At 38.7% G+C, this 24,054-nt stretch overlaps 1 protein-coding gene across 1 annotated transcript in view; it reads right to left on the bottom strand.

Annotated features, from left to right (window-relative positions):
* The window catches only part of Mcm3 (minichromosome maintenance 3), an 82,418-nt gene that overhangs the window by 54,506 nt on the left and 3,858 nt on the right, over positions 1–24,054 (bottom strand). The window contains exons 2-5 of the mRNA XM_070079747.1: positions 23,222–23,334; positions 21,338–21,546; positions 13,863–14,003; positions 11,004–11,170 (exon numbers count right to left, since the gene is read on the bottom strand). Coding sequence (XP_069935848.1) covers positions 11,004–11,170; positions 13,863–14,003; positions 21,338–21,546; positions 23,222–23,334 — 630 coding nt within the window. The remainder of the gene's footprint in view (positions 1–11,003; positions 11,171–13,862; positions 14,004–21,337; positions 21,547–23,221; positions 23,335–24,054) is intronic.

The following is a 24,054-nucleotide window of genomic DNA, read 5'->3' as shown; positions in this document are numbered from 1 at the left end:
ATAGAGATGAAGAAAAAGATCATTGATAAGTATGAAAGTGGAGTGCGTGTCTCCGAGCTGGCCAGGTTGTATAATAAACCCCAATCAACCATCGCTACTATTGGTGGTACAGCTGCTGCTGCTGCTGCACTGTCAGCTGCTGCTGCTTCTGTAGCATCGTCTGCTGCTGCTGTAACATCGTCTGTTGCTGCTGTAGCATCGTCTGTTGCTGCTGTACCACCGTCAGCTGCTGCTGCTGCTGTAGCATCGTCTGCTGCTGCTGTAGCATCGTCTGCTGCTGCTGTAGCATCGTCTGTTGCTGCTGTACCACCGTCAGCTGCTGCTGCTGCTGTAGCATCGTCTGCTGCTGCTGTAGCATCGTCTGTTGCTGCTGTACCACCGTCAGCTGCTGCTGCTTCTGTAGCATCGTTGTTGGTGTGGCTTATTGAGAATACCAAGAAACAATTAACCCCAGAGGATTTGCCACCCAGGATAACCCAAAAAATCAGTGTCATCGAAGACTGTCTAACTTATTTCCATTGGGGTCCTTAATCTTGTCTCCCAAGTCGACTAACACCCAGGTGAACAGGGAAAAATGCCTGGAACTAGTGCTCATATTGGTGAATTTAAAGCCAGCAAAGGTTGGTTTGAGAGATTTAAGAATCGTAGTGGCATACACAGTGTGATAAGGCCTGTTCTGGAAGAAAATGCCAAACAGGACCTACAGTACTCAGGAGGAAAAGGCACTCCCAGGACACAGTGTCTCATCAGTCATTGCTGCATCTTCAATAAAGGTAAGTGTCATTTATTCTTCATTTAGTAGACTAGTACATGCACAATATATATTGTGCATGTACTACTCTACTATTGTGCATGTATCCTTCTCTTTGTGTGTAGGAAAATGTATATTTCATGTGGTAAAAATTTTTTTTTCATACTTTTGGGTGTCTTGCACGGATTAATTTGATTTCCATTATTTCTTATGGGGAAAATTCATTCGCATACCGATTATTTCGCATAACAATGACCCCTCTTGCACGGATTAAAATCGGTATGCGGGGGTCCACTGTATATGCTTCTAAACTGTTGTATTCTGAGCACCTCTGCAAAAGCAGTGATAATGTGTGAGTGTGGTGAAAGTGTTTAATGATGATGAAAGTATTTTCTTTTTCAGGATTTTCTTTCTTTTTTGGGTCACCCTTCCTCGGTGGGAGACGGCCGACTTGTTGAAAAAAAAAAATTAATTAAACTAATTTATTTATCTAAACTGTCATATCTGCACACCCCTGGCAAGAGTGATAGTGTGAATGATGGTGAAAGCTTTTTCGGGTCACCCTGCCTCAGTGGAAGACAGCCAGCATATATAAAAAATAATTAGTTTGAGCTCTTTGACCTTGCAGAAATACAAGCAGGGCAATTTGCATGAAACTGGCTGCACTAAGTGGGGAACAGATTGCTCCATTACATAAATAATAAAATCCCATGAAGTCTAACAGCCTAAGAAATATACATCCTACAGGTACACCACTGATTTTCCAGGAACATAGTCTGGCACGTCTTTTAGTCCAAGCAAAATTGAGTGTGGGGGGGGGGGGGGGTCTTGAAATTGTCAATACTGCCAGACTACAGTAGTTTACTGGGTAGCTACAGATGGCATCCTGTGTAGCATGCACTCATATTGCTTAAACTGCAGCTGTTAGTGGTGATCCCTTGACTTGGTGCAATTCTTATCCTGAGTACATAATTTCCTCACAAACAGAACACAAAGAGTAGTAGTCAACAGAGTAAAGTCCGAGGCAGCTACGGTGAAAAGCTCTGTTCCACAAGGCACAGTACTCGCTCCCATCTTGTTTGTCATCCTCATATCTGACATAGACAAGGATGTCAGCCACAGCACCGTGTCTTCTTTCGCAGATGACACCCGAATCTGCATGACAGTGTCTTCCATTGAAGGCACTGCAAGGCTCCAGGCGGACATCAACCAAATCTTTCAATGGGCTGCAGAAAACAATATGAAGTCCAACGATGAGAAATTTCAATTACTCCGATATGGTAAACACGAGGAAATCAAAACTTCATCAGAGTGCAAAACAAATTCCGGCCACAAAATAGAGTGAAACACCAACGTCAAAGACCTGGGAGTGGTCATGTCGGAGGATCTCAATTCAAGGACCATAACATTACATCAATCGCAGCTGCTACAAAAATGACAGGATGGATAATGAGAACCTTCAAAACTAGGGATGCCAAGACCATGATGACACTCTTCAGGTCACTTGTTCTATCTAGGCTGGAATATTGCTGCACACTAACAGCACCTTTCAAGGCAGGTGAAGTTGCTGACCTAGAAAATGTAGAGAGAACCTTCACGGCGCGCATAACGGAGATAAAACACCTCAATTACTGGAAGCGCTTAAAGTTCCTAAACCTGTATTCCCTGGAATGCAGGCAGGAGAGATACATGATTATATACACCTGGAAAATCCTAAAGGGACTAGTACCGAACCTGCACGCAAAAATCACTCACAACGAAAGCAAAAGACTTGGCAGATGATGCAACGTCCCCCCAATGAAAAGCAGGGGTGTCACTAGCACGTTAAGAGACAATACAGTAAGTGTCAGGGGCCCGAGACTGTTCAACTGCCTCCCAGCGTACATAAGGGGGATTACCAATAGACCTCTGACAGTCTTCAAGCTGGCACTGGACAAGCTCCTAAAGTCGGTACCTGACCAGCCGAGCTGTAGCTCATACGTTGGATTGCGTGCAGCCAGCAGTAGCAGCCTGGTTGATCAGGCTCTGATCCACCAGGAGGCCTGGTCACAGACTGGGCCGCGGGGGCGTTGACCCCCGGAACTCTCTCCAGGTAAACTCCAGGTAAACTCTAGTTATGGCTTCTAAGAAAGATGTAAGTACCAGTGGTGTAACTAGAGACTTACTAATGACAAAATAATCAATTTGTCAGTAGAATTCATCAAAGGACTAAAACTACTTCATTACAGAACATATGATAATAAATATTTATTTGATGCATGAAAAATTATAGAGGGAAAGAACATAGCACATAAAACAACTTCACTTGAATGAAATATTTAAATACAGTTTCAATAAAATTCTGAAATTTGCCACTTTGGAAGTGACAGAAGTGGCTGTCTCCCACTGAGGAAGGGTGACCCAAAAAAGAAACACTTTCACCATTCACACTATCACTGTCTTGCCTGAGGCGTGCAGATAGGACAGTTTAGACGATCCCCCAAACAGCAAATATCCCCAACCCTTATTTAGAGTGCCTTCTAATTACAGTAATTAATAACCATGATGCTTTAAAGAAATGGAAAGTGTATAATTACTGGGTCAGAGGTGCCGTGTTGAATTATTACATAACCTCTGTTGGCAAGGTTTAGGAACCAAGGATGCTGGAACAATGGTGCATACCTGTATATTAACAGTTTCAGGGTCCTGACCCCAATCTGAAATTTGCTCTCAGCGTAAAAAAAAAAACTCATGAAACCGTAGAGAATCTTTGTCCAGAAGTAGTGACACCAAAGTACAAAATCTGATGGAAAATTTACAAGATTACGATGGTGCAAAGTTAGCAGTCTTGGCAATATGTACACACCAACAATTTTGCCCACCAAGTCCTATTTTAGGCCAATTCCATTCTCCCAGTTGACCAAACTCTTAGCTATTTTGCTAGTATGCCTTCCATTCTATCAAATGAGCACAAGAAATTGCCCATTTAACTATTTCAACTCCCCAATGTGATCAGAATTCAGTAATTTTGTCAATTTCACAAAAAATTTAAAAAATGCCCATTTAAAAGTAGGGTCCAGAATAAATAATGTAGACGTTCCTGGCACTAAAACATTTCCTCTGTTCATTAGTAACACCTCCAGGCATCTCCTATGTTACACTTGCTTTCCATTTTTTTTTTCACACAAAACATAAGATTTACTGTTAAGCAGACCACTACATTACTGCAATAATTGTATATACAATGTCAGCACATTCGTGAACGTGTATTAGACCAGCCAGCTGGACACATTAGAGAGCGACGTGATTAGTGTCCTGGAATACTGACAAAATTGAATATTTCCACTACTTTGAGCTCAATTTCAAGTTACTTCCAGTCCTGGAACCAATCAAAAATCAACTTTCATAATTTATCTTTCATTCTACCAAAAGATACCAAGAAACCGAGAATAAAATCATAAAAAAATACAGCCTCTCCTCACTTAATGATGGAGTTCAATACCTAAAACCACGCTGGTAAACAAATTCATCACTAAGTGAGGAGCATACTAAAATGGTAGTGGGTTTGTGTGTATTATAACATTTCTGGTATATTTTTAAATGTTTATACAGTAGTGTACTGTATATTGCAATAAAAATAAAGGAAATATCTCACTATATCTTTCTATATATCTATATCAGTATCTATATCTGTATCTATATATCTATATCTGTATCTAAATATCTATCTGTATCTATATATCTATCTGTATCTATATATCTATCTGTATCTATATATCTATCTGTATCTATATATCTATCTGTATCTATATATCTTTTTTTTTTTCTTTCAACAAGTCGGCCGTCTCCCACCGAGGCAGGGTGACCCAAGAGAAAGAAAATCCCCAAAAAGAAAATACTTTCATCATCATTCAACACTTTCACCTCACTCACACAATCACTGTTTTTGCAGAGGTGCCCAGAACACAACAGTTTAGAAGTATATACGTATAAAAATACACAACATATCCCTCCAAACTGCCAATATCCCAAACCCCTCCTTTAGAGTGCAGGCATTGTACTTCCCATTTCCAGGACTCAAGTCCGGCTATATAAAATAACCGGTTTCCCTGAATCCCTTCACTAAATATTACCCTGCTCACACTCCAACAGATCGTCAGGTCCCAAACACAACTTGTCTCCATTCACTCCTATCTAACACGCTCACACACGCTTGCTGGAAGTCCAAACCCCTCGCCCACACCACCACCTTTACCCCCTCCCTCCAACTTTTTTGAGGATGACCCTTACCCCGCCTTCCTTCCCCTACAGATTTATACGCTCTCCATGTCATTCTACTTTGATCCATTCTCTCTAAATGATCAAACCACCTCAACAAACCCTCTTCAGCCCTCTGACTAATACTTTTATTAACTCCACACCTCCTAATTTCAACACTCCAAATTTTCTGCATAATATTTACACCACACATTGCCCTTAGACAGGACATCTCCACTGCCTCCAACCGGCTCCTCGCTGCAGCATTTACAACCCAAGCTTCATACCCATATAAGAGTGTTGGTACTACTATACTTTCATACATTCCCTTCTTTGCCTCCATAGATAACATTTTTTGCCTCCACATATACCTCAATGCACCACTCACCTTTTTTCCTTCATCAATTCTATGATTAACCTCATCCTTCATAAATCCATCCGCTGACACGTCAACTCCCAAATATCTGAAAACATTCACTTCTTCCATACTCCTCCTCCCCAATTTGATATCCAATTTTTCTTTATCTAAATCATTTGATACTCTCATCACCTTACTCTTTTCTATGTTCACTTTCAACTTTCTACCTTTACACACATTCTCAAACTCATCCACTAACCTTTGCAATTTTTCTTTAGAATCTCCCATAAGCACAGTATCATCAGCAAAAAGTAACTGTGAATTCCCATTTTGTATTTAATTCCCCATAATTTAATCCCACCCCTCTCCCGAACACCCCATCTATAAATATATTAAACAACCATGGTGACATTACACATCCCTGTCTAAGACCTACTTTTACCAGGAAGTAGTCTCCCTCTCTTCTACACACCCTAACCTGAGCCTCACTATCCTCATAAAAACTCTTTACAGCATTTAGTAACTTACCACCAATTCCATATACTTGCAACATCTGCCACATTGCTCCCCTATCCACTATCATATGCCTTTTCTAAATCCATAAATGCAATAAAAACTTCCCTACCTTTATCTAAATACTGTTCACATATATGCTTCAATGTAAACACTTGATCTACACATTCCCTACCCACTCTAAAACCTCCTTGTTCATCCGCAATTCTACATTCTGTCTTACCTCTAATTCTTTCAATAATAACCCTACTGTACACTTTTCCTGGTATACTCAGTAAACTTATACTATACACGCTCTCCGCCAATCCCTAGGTACCTTCCCCTCTTTCATACATTTATTAAACAAAAATACCAACCACTCCAACACTATGTCCCCCCCCCCCTGCTTTTAACATTTCTGCCATGATCCCATCAGTTCCAGCTGCTTTACCCCCTTTCATTCTACGTAATGCCTCACACACCTCCCCCACACTCACATCCTGCTCTTCTTCACTCCTAAAAGATGATAGACCTCCCTGGCCAGTGCACGAAATTACCGCCTCCCTTTCTTCGTCGACATTTAAAAATTCTTCAAAATATTCTCGCCATCTACAGAAAACCTCCATCTCCCCATCCACTAACTCCCCTTCTCTGTTTTTAACTGATAAATCCATTTGTTCCCTAGGCTTTCTTAACTTGTTTAACTCACTCCAAAATTTTTTCTTATTTTCATTAAAATTCCTTAACAGTACCTCTCCCACTGTATCATCCGCTCTCCTTTTGCACTCTCACCACTCTCTTCACCTTTCTTTTACTCTCCATATACTCTACTCTTCTTATAACACTTATGCTTTGTAAATACCTCTCGTAAGCTACCTTTTTCTCTTTTATCACACCCTTTACTTCATCATTCCACCAATCACTCCTCTTTCCTCCTGCCCCCACCCTCCTATAACCACAAACTTCTGCCCCACATTCTAATACTGCATTTTTAAAACAATTCCAACCCTCTTCAACCCCCCACTACTCATCTTTGCACTAGCCCACCTTTCTGCCAATAGTTGCTTATATTTCACCTGAACTTCCCCCTCCCTTAGTTTATACACTTTCACCTCCCTCTTTCTTGTTGTTGCCACCTTCCTCTTTTCTCATCTACCTCTTACTCTAACTGTAGCTACAACTAGATAATGATCCGATATATCAGTTGCCCCTCTATAAACGTGTACATCCTGGAGCCTACCCATCAACCTTTTATCCACCAAGACATAATCTAACAAACTACTTTCATTACGTGCTACATCATAACTTGTATATTTATTTATCCTCTTTTTCATAAAATATGTATTACTTATTACCAAACCTCTTTCTACACATAGCTCAATTAAAGGCTCCCCATTTTCATTTACCCCTGGCACCCCAAATTTACCTACTACTCCCTCCACAACATTTTTTCCCACTTTAGCAATAAAATCCCCAACCACAAGTACTCTCACACTTGGTTCAAAACTCCCCATGCAATTACTCAACATTTCCCAAAATCTCTCTCTCTCCTCTATACTTCTCTCTTCCCCAGGTGCATAAATGCTTACTATAACCCACTTGTCACATCCAACCTATATTTTACTCCACATAATCCTTGAATACATTCATAGTCCCTCTTTTCCTGCCATAGCTTATCCTTCAACATTATTGCTACTCCTTCTTTAGCTCTAACTCTATTAGAAACCCCTGACCTTATCCCATTTATTCCTCTCCACTGAAACTCACCCACCCCCTTCAGTTTTGTTTCACTTAAAGCTAGGATATCCAGCTTCTTCTCATTCATAACATCCACAATCATCTTTCTTATCATTCACACAACATCCAAGCACATTCAAACTTCCCACTTTGACAATTTTCTTCTTATTATTCTTTTTAGTAATTTTTACAGGAAAAAGGGTTACTAGCCCATTGTTCCTGGCATTTTAGTTGACTTACAACACGCATGGCTTACGGAGGAAAGATTCTTATTCCACTTCCACATGGATATAAAATGAAAAGTAATTAGAACAAGAACTAAGATAAAATCAAAGAAAACTCAACGAGTGTGTATAAATAAATGTGTACATGTATGTTTAGTGTGACCTAAGTATATATCTATCTGTATCTATATATCTATCTGTATCTATATATCTATCTGTATCTATATATCTGTACAGTGGACCCCCGGTTCGCGATGCTATCGGTATCCGATAAATCCGGTAACCGATGCATTATATCGCAGAAAATTTGCCTCACTTCCTGATACAAAACCCGGTATGCGATGTGGTTCGTATGAGACGTGTCTATGTGTGGCCTGAACTGCCCCATGTGTGCCAGTGTTTACAAGTCAGCCAGTGTGCGCGCATCTAAGGATACATTCGGTACATTCCATATTATCCATATTATCACTGTTTTTGGTGCCTGTTTTTGCAAAATAAGTCAACATGGGCCCCAAGAATGCTCCCAGTGCCAACCCTTCGAGACCAAGGGTGCTAATGACTGTTGAAATGAAGAAAGAGATAATTGCAAAGTACGAAGTGGAGTGCGTGTGTCGGAGCTGGTCAGGTTGTATAGTAAACCCCAATCAACCATCTCTACTATAGTGAGCAAGAAAACAGCAATCAAGGAAGCTGTTCTTGAAAAAGGTGCAACTGTGATTATGAAACAGTGACCCCAAGTGTTAGAAAATGTTGAGAGACTGTTATTGGTGTGGATAAATGAAAAACAGATAGCAGGAGACAGCATCTTTCAAGCAATCATTTGTGAAAAGGCTAGGCAGTTGCATGACGATTTGGTGAAAAAAACTGCCTGCAACTAGTGGTGATGCGAGTGAATTTAAGGCCAGCAAAGATTGGTTTGAAAGATTTAAGAATCGTAGTGGTATACATAATGTGATTAGGCATGGTGAGGCTGCCAGTTATGTTGTGCGACAGAAGTCCAGTGACTCTCAAGCTGGTCCTAGTGGCATTAAAAGAAGGGAAGTAACCCCAGAAAAGGACTTGCTATCTCAAGTCCTAATGGAGGGGGATTCCCCTTCTAAATGCTAACACCATCTACACTCTCCCCTCCTCCCATCCCATCAATCATCACCAGATCTTCATTAAAGGTAAGGGTCAATTATTCTTTCATTATTTATTGTTATTTATTGTTATTGTTGTTATTGTAATTACTATTCTATTGCATTAAACTTAATATTTCATGTTGTGAAAGTTTTTTTTTTTCATACTTTTGGGTGTCTTGCACAATTAATTTGATTTCCATTATTTCTTATGGGGAAAATTGATTCGCTTTCCGATATTTTTGGTTTACGATGAGCTCTCAGGAACGGATTAGTATCGCGAACCGGGGGTCCACTGTATCTTTATATCTGCATCTTTATCTATCTGCATCTTAATCTATCTGCATCTTAATCTGTATCTGTATATCTATATTATTTTTTTTATTAACACATCGGCTGATTCCCAACAAGGCAGGGTGGCCCGAAAAAGAAAAAGTTTCATCATCATTCACTCCATCACTGTTGCTAGAGGGATGCTTTACACTACAGTTATAAAACTGCAACAGAGTGCAGACACTGTACTTCCCATCTCCAGAACTCAAGTATCGATATTTATCTGTATCTATATCTATATTATATTTATCTATACGTGTATCTACATTGCTCGTCACGACATTATGCCGAGTGAGCGCCCCGGCATAATGCCATGGCGAAAATCAAAGGCCTACCATACAGGGGGGTCTTTTTTCATCAGTGCATTCTGCTGAATAGCAGCCATAATCATGACATCTCGGCCTGCCGCCACACTTCACAGTGACTTCTCACTGCTCACGTGGCTGCCGTGGTGAGAGGAAGCATTGCACTGTTCTCTCATCCGCCCCATCTTTTGTTCGGTGTTCCATTTTGTTTTGGGGCTGTACACGTTTGATTATGGGTAAAAAGAAGTCTTTAACCCTTAAACTGTCCAACATAGATCTACGTTCACATGTGTAGTGCTCCAAAAGTAGATCTACGTTTTTTACATGTTTTCAAATGTAAAAAAAAAGATCTACTTTTTTTACATACTTTCAAATGTTGAAAAAACGTAGATCTACGTTTGGACAGTTTAAAGGTTAACACCTGAAACTATAGCTCATATCATAGGGCCTCACAAAGCTGGGCACCAGACAAAAGAAATAGTGGAGAATCTTTGTGTGTGTGACCATTCAGTGAGGGACTGGATGCAGCGTTTCAAGGCTGGTGGCAGTGTTGAGTTACCGTCTGCATAACCTCAGCCTGGAACCTCAAAGAAAATAGTTGTTCAAACCTTAACTGTGTTAAAGAAGCAGTTAGAGAGTAACTGCTTCTTTAATACAATGTAATAATTTGGAATAATTTGAATTTGAAAATGAACTCACGAGAGAATCAGCGAGAACCGATGCGTTTATTAAGAACACAAGGTAGTGCTGTGATGACTGGTTCTTGGAAGTGAAACACTAAGAATATTTTTTTTTTCGAAGATATTGTTGCACCTGACTGCATTTAATACAATTCCTGTGGCACAAATTTTCATTCAAGAAAATCCATTCCACAGCAGTACGGACTGTCACTAAAAAAGATTTAAGTGGTAAAATTTGAGAACTTAAGAGCAGAGGCACATATTTATTAAAACTGGCACTTTTTTCTTCAACTGTGATGAAAAGTAACTTACAATGGTAGACTCTGTATCCAAAGTGGAACACTACCTGGCAAGGTCTGTGTACACTGCATATACCCACCAGTACAAGAGGCAGAAACTTAACACTCCCTTTGGTGATTATATTGCAACTTGTAGTGAAGAGGGAAAAGTGACTTACTTTAACAGTGACTTTACACGAGACTGTGCACGCCATACTTCAAAATTCCCGAGAAATACAGAAAAAACGGTATTAGCGAGGCTAATACCTGGAGGATATTTCGTTAGTCAACACCCCATGGCCTGGTCCATGACCAGGTTGCACTGACACCAAACAGTGCTACTAAAATACATAACCATCTCTCAATAAATTCTCACTTTGTAAAGTTCCCTCCAGCATCTCCCTGACAGCCTTCAAGTGCCTTGCAGAAAAGCAACTTTATTTAGTTTTTCTAAAGACTGAAATAAATGTATGAAGGTTTGTAACATTTACCTGAACTCTATCTCCAGGTTTACACTTGTCAACCAAGTCATTATCCAAGACAATATCAACAGAACGTGGCAGCTGGCCTGCCGGAGCCTTCTCTGGCATCTCCTGGATGGTTATAGTCTGGTGATCCTTGTAAATACACAGGCCATATTCTGTCTCTAGTAAATTACCTGCAAATATCATACATTATATCAACTCAAATATACTCACACGTGTAAATACAAATGACAGGGAATAACTACAAAACTCATAACAAATAAGGAATATTACCCATGTTCAGAAAATGGCTGTACCAAAATGTTGGTATCAGTAGGTATTGGCTAATTCTGATGGTATCAGTATCAGCATAAAACAGCATATTGGCAAAAAATTTGGTAATGTTTTATCTGTAGTCGAGTCTTTAATGAAATTATGCTCATTAAGGTGGCTTCTAATTATATCTAATAACTTAGATTCTAAATTTTCCCCCCACTGAGATCAGGCTGAATGGGTAGTGATTTGATAAGAGATGTCTCTCAAGTTTTGTATATAGGAATCATGTTAGACATCTTACAAGTACAGCATCAAGTAATGCAAGTGTTTGTAGTGATACACTGAGCAGACTAGCAAGCCACTCACTAAGCTTCATCATGCATTCTTCAAGAACAGTCTGACTAATCACAAACTGGGTTGTAATTGTCAAACAGAGGATCGAGCCTCCACTATGCTTTGCACTAAATGACTCATGCTTGGAAACAACAATTTAGATTTGTCCAATTCCTTTGCCAATTAAATTTCACAGTCCCATCTTTTTTTTTTTTTTTTTTTTTTGGCCACTTTTAACCCTTTGACTGTTTCGGTCATATATATACGTCTTACGAGCCACCATCTTTGACTTATTAATACACCAAAATTCTAACGGCTTCAAATCAAGCAAGAGAAAGCTGGTAGGCCCATATGTAAGAGAATGGGTCTCCATGGTCAGTGTGCACCACATAAAAAAAATCGAGGAGCCAGTGGTGCATTGTGGGAATGCCATTTCAGTAGTCTTTTCAGCATGCCTAGCGGTAAGAAATATGTGACTCCCGGGCGAATCTGGGACTCTTCTCTTCACAAGTGATGCTCTAACACAGATGGAAGTACCAGTGAAGATCAGTTTCATGGTTTTGAGGAGTTTGTGACAGAAAGCAATGCCCAGGATACCAGAAGAAAGAAAGAAAGGAAGGAGAAGGAAGTAGTAGAAAGGAAGATAATTACTAGGAGGATGGAGGGGAAGCGAGCATCCAACCCCATCGTATTGACAGGCAGTAGGGGGAGTGAGTAATGAGACAATGTTATTTTGACAGCTGTGGGACCCTGACTCAGCACATTTACCTAGGATAGCTACTTAACACAACTGCCTGCCACTACTTAACACAACTGCCTGCCACTACTTGGAAGAAAACTGCTCAGACAAGGCATTTTGTCTGTGCACATACAAAAAAAAAAAAAAATGCCCACAAAAACACAGGCACTAGTTTTATGTGTGAGGAGTGTAAAACACCACTGTGTATGAAACCATGTTTCAAAGAGTTCCACAAGCTGCAGAACTTCTAGGAATACGTCTAGTGACTGTACATTTGTATATATATTATAGAACAATAGTAATAAATTTTTTGTATTGTTTGTGTAAACAAGTTTTGTAAACAATATATTGATAATTATGTTTGTGCGCTTATTGTGTTGTATACAACGAGTGTATATATGTACATTGCACCTTACTTTGGTCTTGCAGGCCATGTAAGTTATGTGGAAAAAATAAAATAGTGAAAAAAAAAAAAAAAAAACCTTCCAATGCAAGTAAACCAAAGTTTACCGAGTGAGTGGCATTCGCCGCTGTTACTGTATGCGGCTCATTTTCTGCCAACTTTACTCTTCTATATCTTTGTAATTACTGATCGCAAAAACTTTTGGGGGGGCTTAAAACAATTAGAAAATTCTTAACATTTTCATAAGAAAAAAAAATTTTTTTTTTTTTAATATTCTTCGACACCAGGATTTGGGGTTGCGACAGTCAAAGGGTTAATATGGAAACAAATGGCACAATGTCAATAAGTGGCTAAAAATTCACAATTGCATAGAGGGACTTCTCCTGGAAAACCCATCCACAGGCAAAACGTTTTTAGGTTCCTCTTCGCAATTTTGTTTTTTTGGGGGGGGGGGGCAACTTTAATATGAGAATAGTGGTTCAGACAATGACTTGCACCTATAAAATTCCTCTCTTCTCTCCCAAAAAGATGTTTCCATCTTCTAAAACACAGGCAAAAAACAGTGATTTTAAGCATACTGCAGAACACAGTGCATTTAGTAAAACAAATGCATGTATGATTTTGTGGTTGCAATGATGCACCTAAGTGAACAGTACTTGGATAAGACACGAGCCAATCGTTGCAGTCAAGTTGCAAAAGACACTTGACAGGCTGCATCATGGAGCAATACAACACAATGTGACAATAGGTAGAAAGGTAAGTGATTAGTATAAAAGAGTAGAGAACATTTCCCCATAGATTGTCAATAAAGTTAGGAATCTTTAACCTGTAAATAGCTTGTCAATAAAGCTAGGGATCTTGAACCTAACCTTGTCAAACCCTGTGTAAAAAAAAAAAAAAATAGTACAAGTTGGTACTAGGCAAGGATGTGTTGTGTGTTTATGCATAGTGCTTTGAGGCAAGTGAATGTTTATTAGTTGGGAAACAGTTCCTATGGTACCAGAAACTGTCAATCTGTCTCTAATGTACATGTATCAGACTCAGACACAAGCTTGTAAAAGTCTGATGTTCTGAGTTACAGCACAAGCAACTTATAACTACAGCAATGGTGCATGAATAACTTTGCTGAGCCCACCATCTTCATCTTTAGTCGGGTACAGCGCCGACGATGGGTATGGTTCATATGATGTCATGTCTGTGTAGCGTCGTTCTAATGTCTTCTTGGTGGTGGGACAGTAGTGGACCGAGCGTACCACCTTGGGACGAACCAGTGAACCTGCAAAAATAAGTTATATCAGATTAACAAATGCAAACTTTAAAACTACAATAAGCTCTCTTAAAAAGGCCCTCTATATAGTGCATTTCTTTTTTTGAAGTGTGATTGAAAAAATGCATCCAAAATTTAAGAATGTGAAAAGTCTTCACAGTACGTGCTATTCAATTTTTGCAAAATCAATTTGTCAATTGCATTTGCAAAAAATCACATTATATAAACACTTTTTGCAAGAGCTGACTATTGTAAAAAAATTCCACTTACTCGTATTTTAGAAAACTTTCTGACCCTAGTTATCACCAAAGTTTAATCTAAAACCACAAATTACACGAGGACAATGTGTCCACACGTGAAACTAACAGCAATGGATGCCACAGAGATCACTACCTAACATAATGACTGGGTTTTTTATGCAACAGCATATAAATAAGAGAATGTAACACACTGTCAGTACCCAACCTGGTATTTACTTGAACACTGGAAGAAATATTCAGCAAGTTATCGTAACCCACTTGAAAAAAGTGATCATGTTTCACTGGAGTTAACATATGCTATTAAATATAACCCAGGAGAGGAAAAAGAAACACAAACAGGAACAACTGCTTTAACCCTTTGACTGTCGACATTGTAAATATACGTCTTACGAGGTACCGTGTTTGACGTATATATACTCATAAATTCTAGCGGTTTCAAATCAAGCAGGAGAAAGCTGGTAGGCCCACATGTGAGAGAATGGGTCTGTGTGGTCAGTGTGCACCATATAAAAAAAATCTTGGAGCATGCAGTGCATAATGAGAAAAAAAAAACTCCGACCGGTCACTCCGACTCGATGGACTGACCACATCGACTCAAGGTTGAGGGATTGATTACCTCATTCTCCCCCTGTTCAAGTTTCTCCTTTGTACGGACTGATGAAGCCACTGTGTGGCAAAACGTTTCCTCAATAAAGATACCCAAGAGTTGCACATGTGTCTAATTTAACATGTCGGTTCTCTGAACCATTCATCTACAATCCTGTCAGACACTGCAACTTCTTGGGATCTTAACACTTGGGAATTCTTCGCTTCCCTAACCCTTGGGCACGACCTACTTCCACATTGGACAAATGTGACACCACCTACGACTGCTGCACCTCTCCTGCCTACAAATTTAGGTTGGATAAATATATGAGTGGGAGGGGTTGGATTTGATTGGGACCTGCAAATGAGTGGACTGAGTTATCAGACCTTATTTCTTGGGTAGCATTGAAAATTGGGTTGGGCAAATGTTTTGTTAGTGGGATGGATTGTAAAGGACCTGCCGAGTATGGGCCTGCTGCAGTGGTCCTCCTTTCTTATGTTATGTTTTTTAATTAAAATGCCGACTTTGTGGTCTATTTTCGTGTAGTATTTATGGTTGTATTCTCGGTTTCTTAGTCTCATTTGATAGAATGGAAAACATATTATAGAAATAAAGGTGATTTTGACTGATTTTACTATAAAAAGAACCTGGAAATGGAGCTCAAAATATGGGAAATGTTTGATTTTTGCCGATGTTCGAAAGTAAACAAACGATGTCATTATCCAATAAATGTCCAACTAGCCATTCTAATATGAAGTCATGAATGGGTTGATGTTATTTATACAATTATTACAGTATTGCAGTAGTCTGCATAACAGTAAATCTTCTATTTTTTGTTTGAATAAAAATTCAAAAATAGAAAGCAAGAGTAATATCAGAGGGGCTTGGAGATGTGACTGATGAACAAAGAAAATGTTATTTTAGAGCCAGGAATGTCTGCATTGTTCATTCTGGACCGTATTTTGAAATTGTCATATTTTTTAATTTTCGTGAAATTGGCCAAATTGCAAATTTCTGACCACGTTATTGGGTAGTTGAAATCGGTAAATGGGCAGTTTCTTGTACTCAATTGATAGAAAAAATGGAGTTCTAAAGAAGTAGCTATGAGTTTGGTCGACTGGAACAATGGAATTTAGCCGAAAATATGGGTCAAAGTGGGCAAAATCGCCGGTTTGTAAATATCGCCGAGGTCGCTAACTTCGCGAGTGTAATTCCATCAGTTTTCCATCAAATTTCATGTTTTTGGTGTCATTACAATCGGGAAAAGATTCTCTACCATTTCATAAGAAAAAATATTTTTTTTTCTTTTTTTGAAATTTTGCGACACCAGGAGACACTTCAGGATTGGGGGTTGCGACAGTCAAGGGGTTAAAGCAATATTAGTAATAAACTGAATAGTATACAATATTACAAGAGACAGATATAAATGATGGATACAACAAGTTCTGCAATATTTATGAAATTGGCATTAACCTTTTAGAGGTCCATGCCATAGCTCTACGGCTTTGAGCTCATGATCAGTGCCAGAGAACTAAGTGATGAGTTCAGCTCACTCAGATAAGCTGTGAGTGGTACCTATGGGCCTAGATATGCGAGAATGTCTATAAAGTGTGCAAAATATAAAAAAATCCTGCCCACACAGTGCATAATGGGAAAAAATGCAAGTGGTTTTGGTTTAAATTAGCAACTTTGCAGTGTGTTTTCAGTTGGTTTTTATGGTTGTATTCTCAGTTTCTTGGTATCATTTCACAGAATGGAAGATATTTTACAGAAACAGAGACGATTTTGATTGGTTTCAAGGCTAAAAGTATCTTGAAATTGAGCTCAAAGTAGTGGAAATGTTCGACTTTTGCCATTATTCCAGAGGACACAAATTACATCACTCGTCCAATACATGTCCAACTGGTTGGTCTAATACATCTTCACAAATGCACTAACATTATTTATACAATTATTACAATAATGCAGTAGTCTGCATAACAGTAAATCTTCTATTTTTTCGTATAAATAAAAATTAAAAATATGAAGCCTGGGGACATAATTATAAACAGAGGAATGTTTCAATTCAAGGAATGTCTACAGTGCTTACTCTGTACTCCATTTTTAAACTGGCAATTTTTTTTATTTCGTGTGAAATTGGCCAAATTATCAATTTCTGATCCCTTTACTAGGTAGTCAAAATAATTAAATGGGCAGTTTCTTGTACTCAATCAACAGAATGGAAGGCATACTTGTGAAATAGATAAGAATTTGGTGGACTGGAACAATGTAAGTGGCCTAACATAGGACACAAAAGTGGGCAAAATTGTCGATGCGTAAATATCACCGAGACCGCTAACTTTGCGAGAGTATTCAATCAAATTTTGTACTTTTGGTTTCATTACCTTTGGGAAAAGATTCTCTGTCATTTCATAAGTTTTTTTTTTTTTTTTAAATTCTTGGACCCTGAGAGCAATTTTCAGAAAAAGGGTCTGGACCCTGAAAGGGTTAAGCAATTTACTCCATAAAGTAAATGAAGAAATATTAAAGACCAACTCAATGCAAGGTGTTGGAGAGATATGAAAAATAATGAAAGACCTTGGAAACAACACAGGAAGAGGGCCAACCCAAAGACATACAAGAGATACAAGCAAGCCAGAAATTAAATACACTACAGAGGTAAAGAGGAAAGAAAACACCATGTTAGGTAAAACCGTGTTAGATGAACTGAAGAACTTATGGGAAAAATAGGGTTATGTTCCTGAGAGCTCAAAAAAAAAAGCCAAACAATTTTTTTTAGGCCTCCACATCTTACAAAAATAAAAGTGAATATGTAATTGTAGTTAATTGTTAAGATGTATTATGTTGTTTTTACTGCTTAAGACTACAAATGTAACAGAAATAACAATATTTCTTACCTTAAATTGTGGGTGCTGGTGTTTGTGGATGATTGTGAAGAGAGTGGAGAGTTATGTTGTGGCCCTACTGGGCTGAGGTGGATGGTAGAGGTTCTGGTACTGAAGTTGATAGTTGTTGAAGTTGAAGTCATTCAGTCAGTCAAGTCATTCAGTCAGTCAAGTCATTCAGTCAGTCAAGTCATTCAGTAAGTCAGTCAAGTCATTTAGTAAGTCAGGCAGTCAAATCATTCGGTAAGTAAGTCAGTCATTCAGTAAGTCAGTCAGTCACTCAGTAAGTCAGTCAGTCACACAAACTTATGTTTATCTCTTTTTATGTGTACAAAGTAACACTTCATTATGGCAACAGGATGTCTTGTCTAATATCTTTGTTTCCTTCATTAATTCTAAGACTTAATTAAATGCTTACACCTTTTCTTGCCACTTTGAGCAACACTGGTATGCCTTCTGGGTGTCACGATTGCTTGGCAGATACAAGATAAAGCAATTAAAAGATCAAAACACAATTCACAATCACAAGCTCGTAGCAGAGAAGTTGGACTGGACACACATGAAGTACAAATGGTAGGATGGTGGGTTGGTGGTGGGAGGGTGGCTTGGAGACGGCGGGAGGTCTCCCCTGCTGAACCACAACAAGGCGGCTGCTTGAGGAAAGGGGAAGTTTTTTTTCCTTCCCGCAAACTGAACCGTGTTAAATTCATCATACTACGTGTTACATAAAATTGTGCCACAATTCTTCAATCGTGCTATACCCAAATTGTGCCAAATAAACTTGTGCTAAATGACGGTCTACTGTAATAAACAGAATCAATATTTTTCAAGTTTGTAAAGAGGAAACTACATATTGAAGACAAAATGTAAAGAATTAGAGATGGCAACAATCACTGAAGTGGAGGAAATGTCCGAAATGCTAAATAGCAAGTTTCGGTGTTTACAAGGGTAGATATTTTATACATAGTAGAATAAACACCCTGAATAAATAACTGAGTTATAGGATACCAAAAGAAGTGAAATATTGAAGAAATTATTACTGGATGTTGAAAAAAAAAAAAAAACACAAGAGCAGATGAGACAGCACCATGGATTTAAAAGAATGTTCAGAAGAACTGAGCAGCCCACTTTGGAAATTTTTTTTATTTTTTCTTAAGAAGGAAAATTGGCAGACAAATGGAAGATGGCACACTTTCTGCCAACATTTAAAAGAAAGCTGAAAGCGAACTCCCTTTAAACTATAGGCCAGTTTAATTGATAAGTATTGAAAAATTTTTGAAAAAAAAAAAAAACACTAACAAACAAATCAGCTTTCAGTTAAGAAATTCTTCTAGAGTGCTAGTCATTAAGTATGCCAGATGGAGGCCAGGCAGTTTTTAATGTCGAAAGCTCTGTAATACCCTACCCTGTTAGGCATTTCAGTAAGAAAAAAGTTATGCTGGCCCTAGCATCTCATAGTGAGACTTCTCAGGATTCCCTAAGGATGCTGGTGGTGACCTCATTGCACTGTGTATTAATGAGGTAAATGGAGTGATGGATAGAGGATAATTTAACGTAGATAAATGGTATATAACATAGGAAGTAGGTTGGTAGACAGCAACCACCCAGGGAGGTACTACCGTCCTGCCAAGTGAGTGTAAAACGAAAGCCTGTAATTGTTTTACATGATGGTAGGATTGCTGGTGTCCTTTTTTCTGTCTCATGAACATGCAAGATTTCAGGTATGTCTTGCTACTTCTGCTTACACTTAGGTCAAACTACACATACATGTACAAGCACATATATACACACCCCTCTGGGTTTTCTTCTAGTTTCTTTCTAGTTCTTTTTTTTATTTTTTTTTTCAACAAGTCTGCCGTCTCCATGGGGAAGTGGAACAGAATTCTTCCTCCGTAAGCCATGCGTGTTGTAAGAGGCAACTAAAATGCCGGGAGCAAGGGGCTAGTAACCTCTTTTCCTGTATATATTTCTAACTGTAAAAGGAGAAACTTTCGTTTTTCCTTTTGGGCCACGCCGCCTCGGTGGGATATAGCCGGTGTGTTGAAAGAAGAAGAAAGAAAGAAAATGGTATATAACAGAAATGGAAGTGAAATCAAACCACAATGAAGAATGAAGACTGGCAAAATACTGAAAGTGTAAAACAGAGAAAGGGACCTAAGAGTATTTTATTAACAAAAACTCAAGACACCAGCAGATATCAACGAATTTTGAGAAACTCCTATGCTATGCTAGTGAAGAATAAAATAGTTCTTTAATATATGAAGGGAGAAATGCTAAAACAGCTGTTTATGACATGTAAAGTAAAAGGACACAAGTGCAACTAATGTGACATTTTATTGTGGCAACGTTTCGCTCTCCAGGAGCTTTGTCAAGCCGTTACCAAAGCCATTGACAAAGCTCCTGGAGAGCAAAACGTTGCCACAATAAAATGTCACATTAGTTGCACTTGTGTCCTTTTACTTTACATATTGTCGGTAATTCTACCACCATTATTACAATCTGTTTATGACATATGGTACCCTAGGCCAAAATTAGAATATGCATGGAATAAATCAGAAAAGGTTCAAAAATAGGGCTACAAAATGGTAACCAGTTTGAAAATGAGTTCTAGGATGAGAAACTGAAAGCACTGAAGATGCCCACTCTGGCTGATGGGAGGAAGAGGGGAACATAAAAATGGAGGAACACTGCAGAAGGCCTACTGGCCCATACAAGGCAGGTCCTTATCAAAACGACCCCTACTCAAAGCTTCCCAAGAATATCCTCCCGTACCCAATAACGCTCCAAGTCCTTTTCGCAATCTGTATGGCTAAGCTCTACATTATTTAACTTTTAAGTGCAAGGGTTATGGACACTCCCAAGCTTCAGAACCTTGCATTTATCTACACTGAACTGCATCTGCCACTTTTCTGACCAGGTATTGAGTTTGTCTGAATTCTCCAGAAGTTCCCCAATATCTACGTTTGAATCAATTATCCTACCTATCTTTGTGTCATTGGCGAATTTGCTCATATCACTTGTAATTCCCTCATCAAGATCTTTGATATACAGTGGACCCCCGGTTAACGAACTTTTTTCATTTCAGTAGTATGTTCAGGTGCCATTACTGACCGAATTTTTTCCCATAAGGAATATTGTGAAGTAGATTAGTCCATTTCAGACCCCCAAACATACACGTACACACGCACTTACATAAATAAACTTACATAATTGGTCGCATTTGGAGGTGATCGTTAAGCGGGGGTCCACTGTATATTATAAACAACAACAATGGGCCCAAGACTGATAACATGTAAGGTCATAAAGTGATATGAAAGACCAGAAATTTTTTATCTAAAACAGGGATGCCAACAGGCAACAGCTGTAAACTGATAAAAAAAGTGGAGTGATGGAATAGTAGTAATTTTTTTTATCACAGTGGTAGACCAATGAAACGAATTCTTGAGAGGATGTAGCAAGTGCTTTAACCAATGGAATGTAAAAAATAATTTCACAAACAGGCACTAAGAGCCCAAGATATTGCAAATTTAAAATAAAGTGTCTTGAAACTGGACAATGTGCTTCAAATACAAAACTAGCATTCCAGTACAATACAAAAATATGAAGACTCACATTTGGTAACAATGCCTTCAACACACACTAGATTACCCAGGTTCCTGGCAGTCAGTGATCGTGGAGACACATGCTTACTGCCAAAACTCCCCTCAAACCCAACAAAAAGTTCTTCTTTATTCTTGGCATAGTTAGCATCAACTGATGCTACATACTCCTTCAGGGCTCGGTGAAATGCTGGCACTTCCTCGTAGGCACAGTTTAGCAGCCTGAAAATGATGCCAGGTTTAGAACTATTATTGTTGGCTGTAACTACTGATGCTCATCTAATCATCACTATGTGGTCTCAATAGGTCCCTCTTTATTAGGTATATATGCTGGGCAATGTTCAATACTTAGTCCTTGCATAAAAATTCACTTAAGAAAGTTTATACTTCAATGCTATTCTATTTTTACTGGCCCAAAGTAAGAAGAAATTGAAAGAAATGAATATTAACAGTATTAAAAATAGTATAAAAAAGAGAAATCCTAAATTTGTGAATAAATAACATTTCCTGTTACACAAATGTGAGAAAATGACAGATGACAATAACATCAGAAGAAAAAATAAAAATTATATCCCAGTATACTATTAACAAACTAAGTAAATTGCTGGTTTAATACAGTATTGTATCTAAATACAATATCATAGCAATTCAATACTGTAGAAGAAACAACTGAAAAAATTAGAACTTACAGTAGAATATATAGCAGTCACTCCTGAACAGTGGTTTAAATCACAATTATATGAAGCACACTGAGAAGTAATATTAAGGTAATAACTAGTGTGCTAACAACTACCATACATCACACACGGAAACTTTAATATAAACTTAGGAAACAAGCTTATGACGAAAAACAATAGTACTGAAGATAACAGCTCATCAGAGCTAGACACACTGTTTGGAGTGGCAGTCTGAAGATACTCAAGTTACAGCTTTTCCTTTATTCTAGAACATTACACATTTTTGACCCCCTTAATTTGCATAACATTTCTACATGCAATCAGATGTACACATGGAATATCTAATAGATTTTGCACAATTAACCAGCACATAGGAGAAAAACTCACAATGACGTTTCAGTCTGACTTGGAACATGAACTAGTCAGACCTAAACATCGTCAGTTTCATTTACCTGTGTACGGGTTATTTGCATATTGTTCCAGTCATGGTACTGTTACTTTTTATTCTAATGATTATCTTTCTTCTTGGAGAGACAGGAATTGTGTTGCAGCTCTCCAGGAAGAATCTTAGATCTGATTTAGTACGTACTATGGTTTACTATGCTGAAGATATAAAGTACACACATACAGTACAATGTATGAATGACATGTATGTTTCAAGTTCTGAATACAGTTGATTAGTATTTATAACTAGCATTTGATGTAACTCTGATGGCTGCCTCTTGTTGTATGATTAGTGTATGATGGTCAGCGCTTGTCGATCCTCCCCCCCAAACACACACACACCATATATGATATAGTACTAACAAAGTAAGGAAAATAGAGGTTGCTACTTAATGTCACTTTTAAGAGTATCCCCACATTTTATACTTTTCTTGCAATATGCTGGATATGTGTACTGAGTTTTAGATGAGTAGGACACATCTTTTCCAAGAACTTGCAACTCCGACAACCGTGCTATTACTCGGGCAACCCCTGACAACCGTTCCATCATTCTAGCAACCCCAACAACCATGCCGTCACTCTGGCGATCCCAACAACCATGCCATCCGTAATACAAACTTCAGTATATATTTCTTCATTGCTGATTTTGCATTTAGGCTTCTTGTGAGAGTATTTGTGAACTTCTTGAAAGAACAGGCACTTAAGAACAACAAAAAACCCAATTATTATTATTATTATTATTGTTATTATTATTAACAACATAGCACATGACTTACCCTGTGACACGCTGAGAATTCTTTTTGCGGAGGTCATTAATGCTGACAATGAGGCGACACTCGCCATCTTCAATCATATCACGCACAAGTTCGGAATACAGGCCAGAGTCCTCCTGAAAGATATGGAGTACAGACTAGATTACATATTACTGATATTTGTGTGTGTATACTTGACTGACTCAATTAATTAGCGTCAGTCTATTCATCTAGAGTCCACCAGCCTAGATGTCACCTGGGTCCTCAATCATGGTTATATAACTGCTAACAACCAGAGTCTACAAAATCTGCCTTCAAATTTTGCAAAGGTTATGAACCAATATTGTACTAGAGGAAGTAAACAATTTTGTAGTGCCTACAGTAGGAAATTAGTCCTAAACACCTTCCATTATAACATAGGTAGTGTTACTGAATGTTGACCCTACCTGGAGTTTACCTGGAGAGGGTTTCAGGGGTCAACGCCCCCGCGGCTCAGGCTGAGACCAGGCCTCACGGTGGATCAGGGTCTGATCAACCAGGCTGTTACTACTGGCCATACACAAGTTGATGTACGAACCACAGCCCGGTTGGTCAGGTACTGACTTTAGGTACCTGTCCAGTGCCTTCTTAAAGACTGCCAGGGGTCTATTGGTAATCCCCCTTAAGTAGGCTGGGAGGCAACTGAACAGTCATGAACCCCAGACACTTATTGTGTTGTCTCTCAATGTACTCATTGTGCCCCTGCTTTCCATTGGGGGAAGGTTGCATCTCCTGCTGAGTCTTTTGCTTTTGTAGGGAGTGATTTTCGTGTGCAGGTTTGGTACCAATCCCTCCAGGACCTTCCAAGTGCATATTAT

Source organism: Cherax quadricarinatus, unplaced genomic scaffold (assembly GCF_038502225.1).
Source record: "Cherax quadricarinatus isolate ZL_2023a unplaced genomic scaffold, ASM3850222v1 Contig12, whole genome shotgun sequence".
Lineage (NCBI taxonomy): Eukaryota > Metazoa > Arthropoda > Malacostraca > Decapoda > Parastacidae > Cherax > Cherax quadricarinatus.
This window is presented reverse-complemented; position numbering and strand designations above follow the sequence as displayed.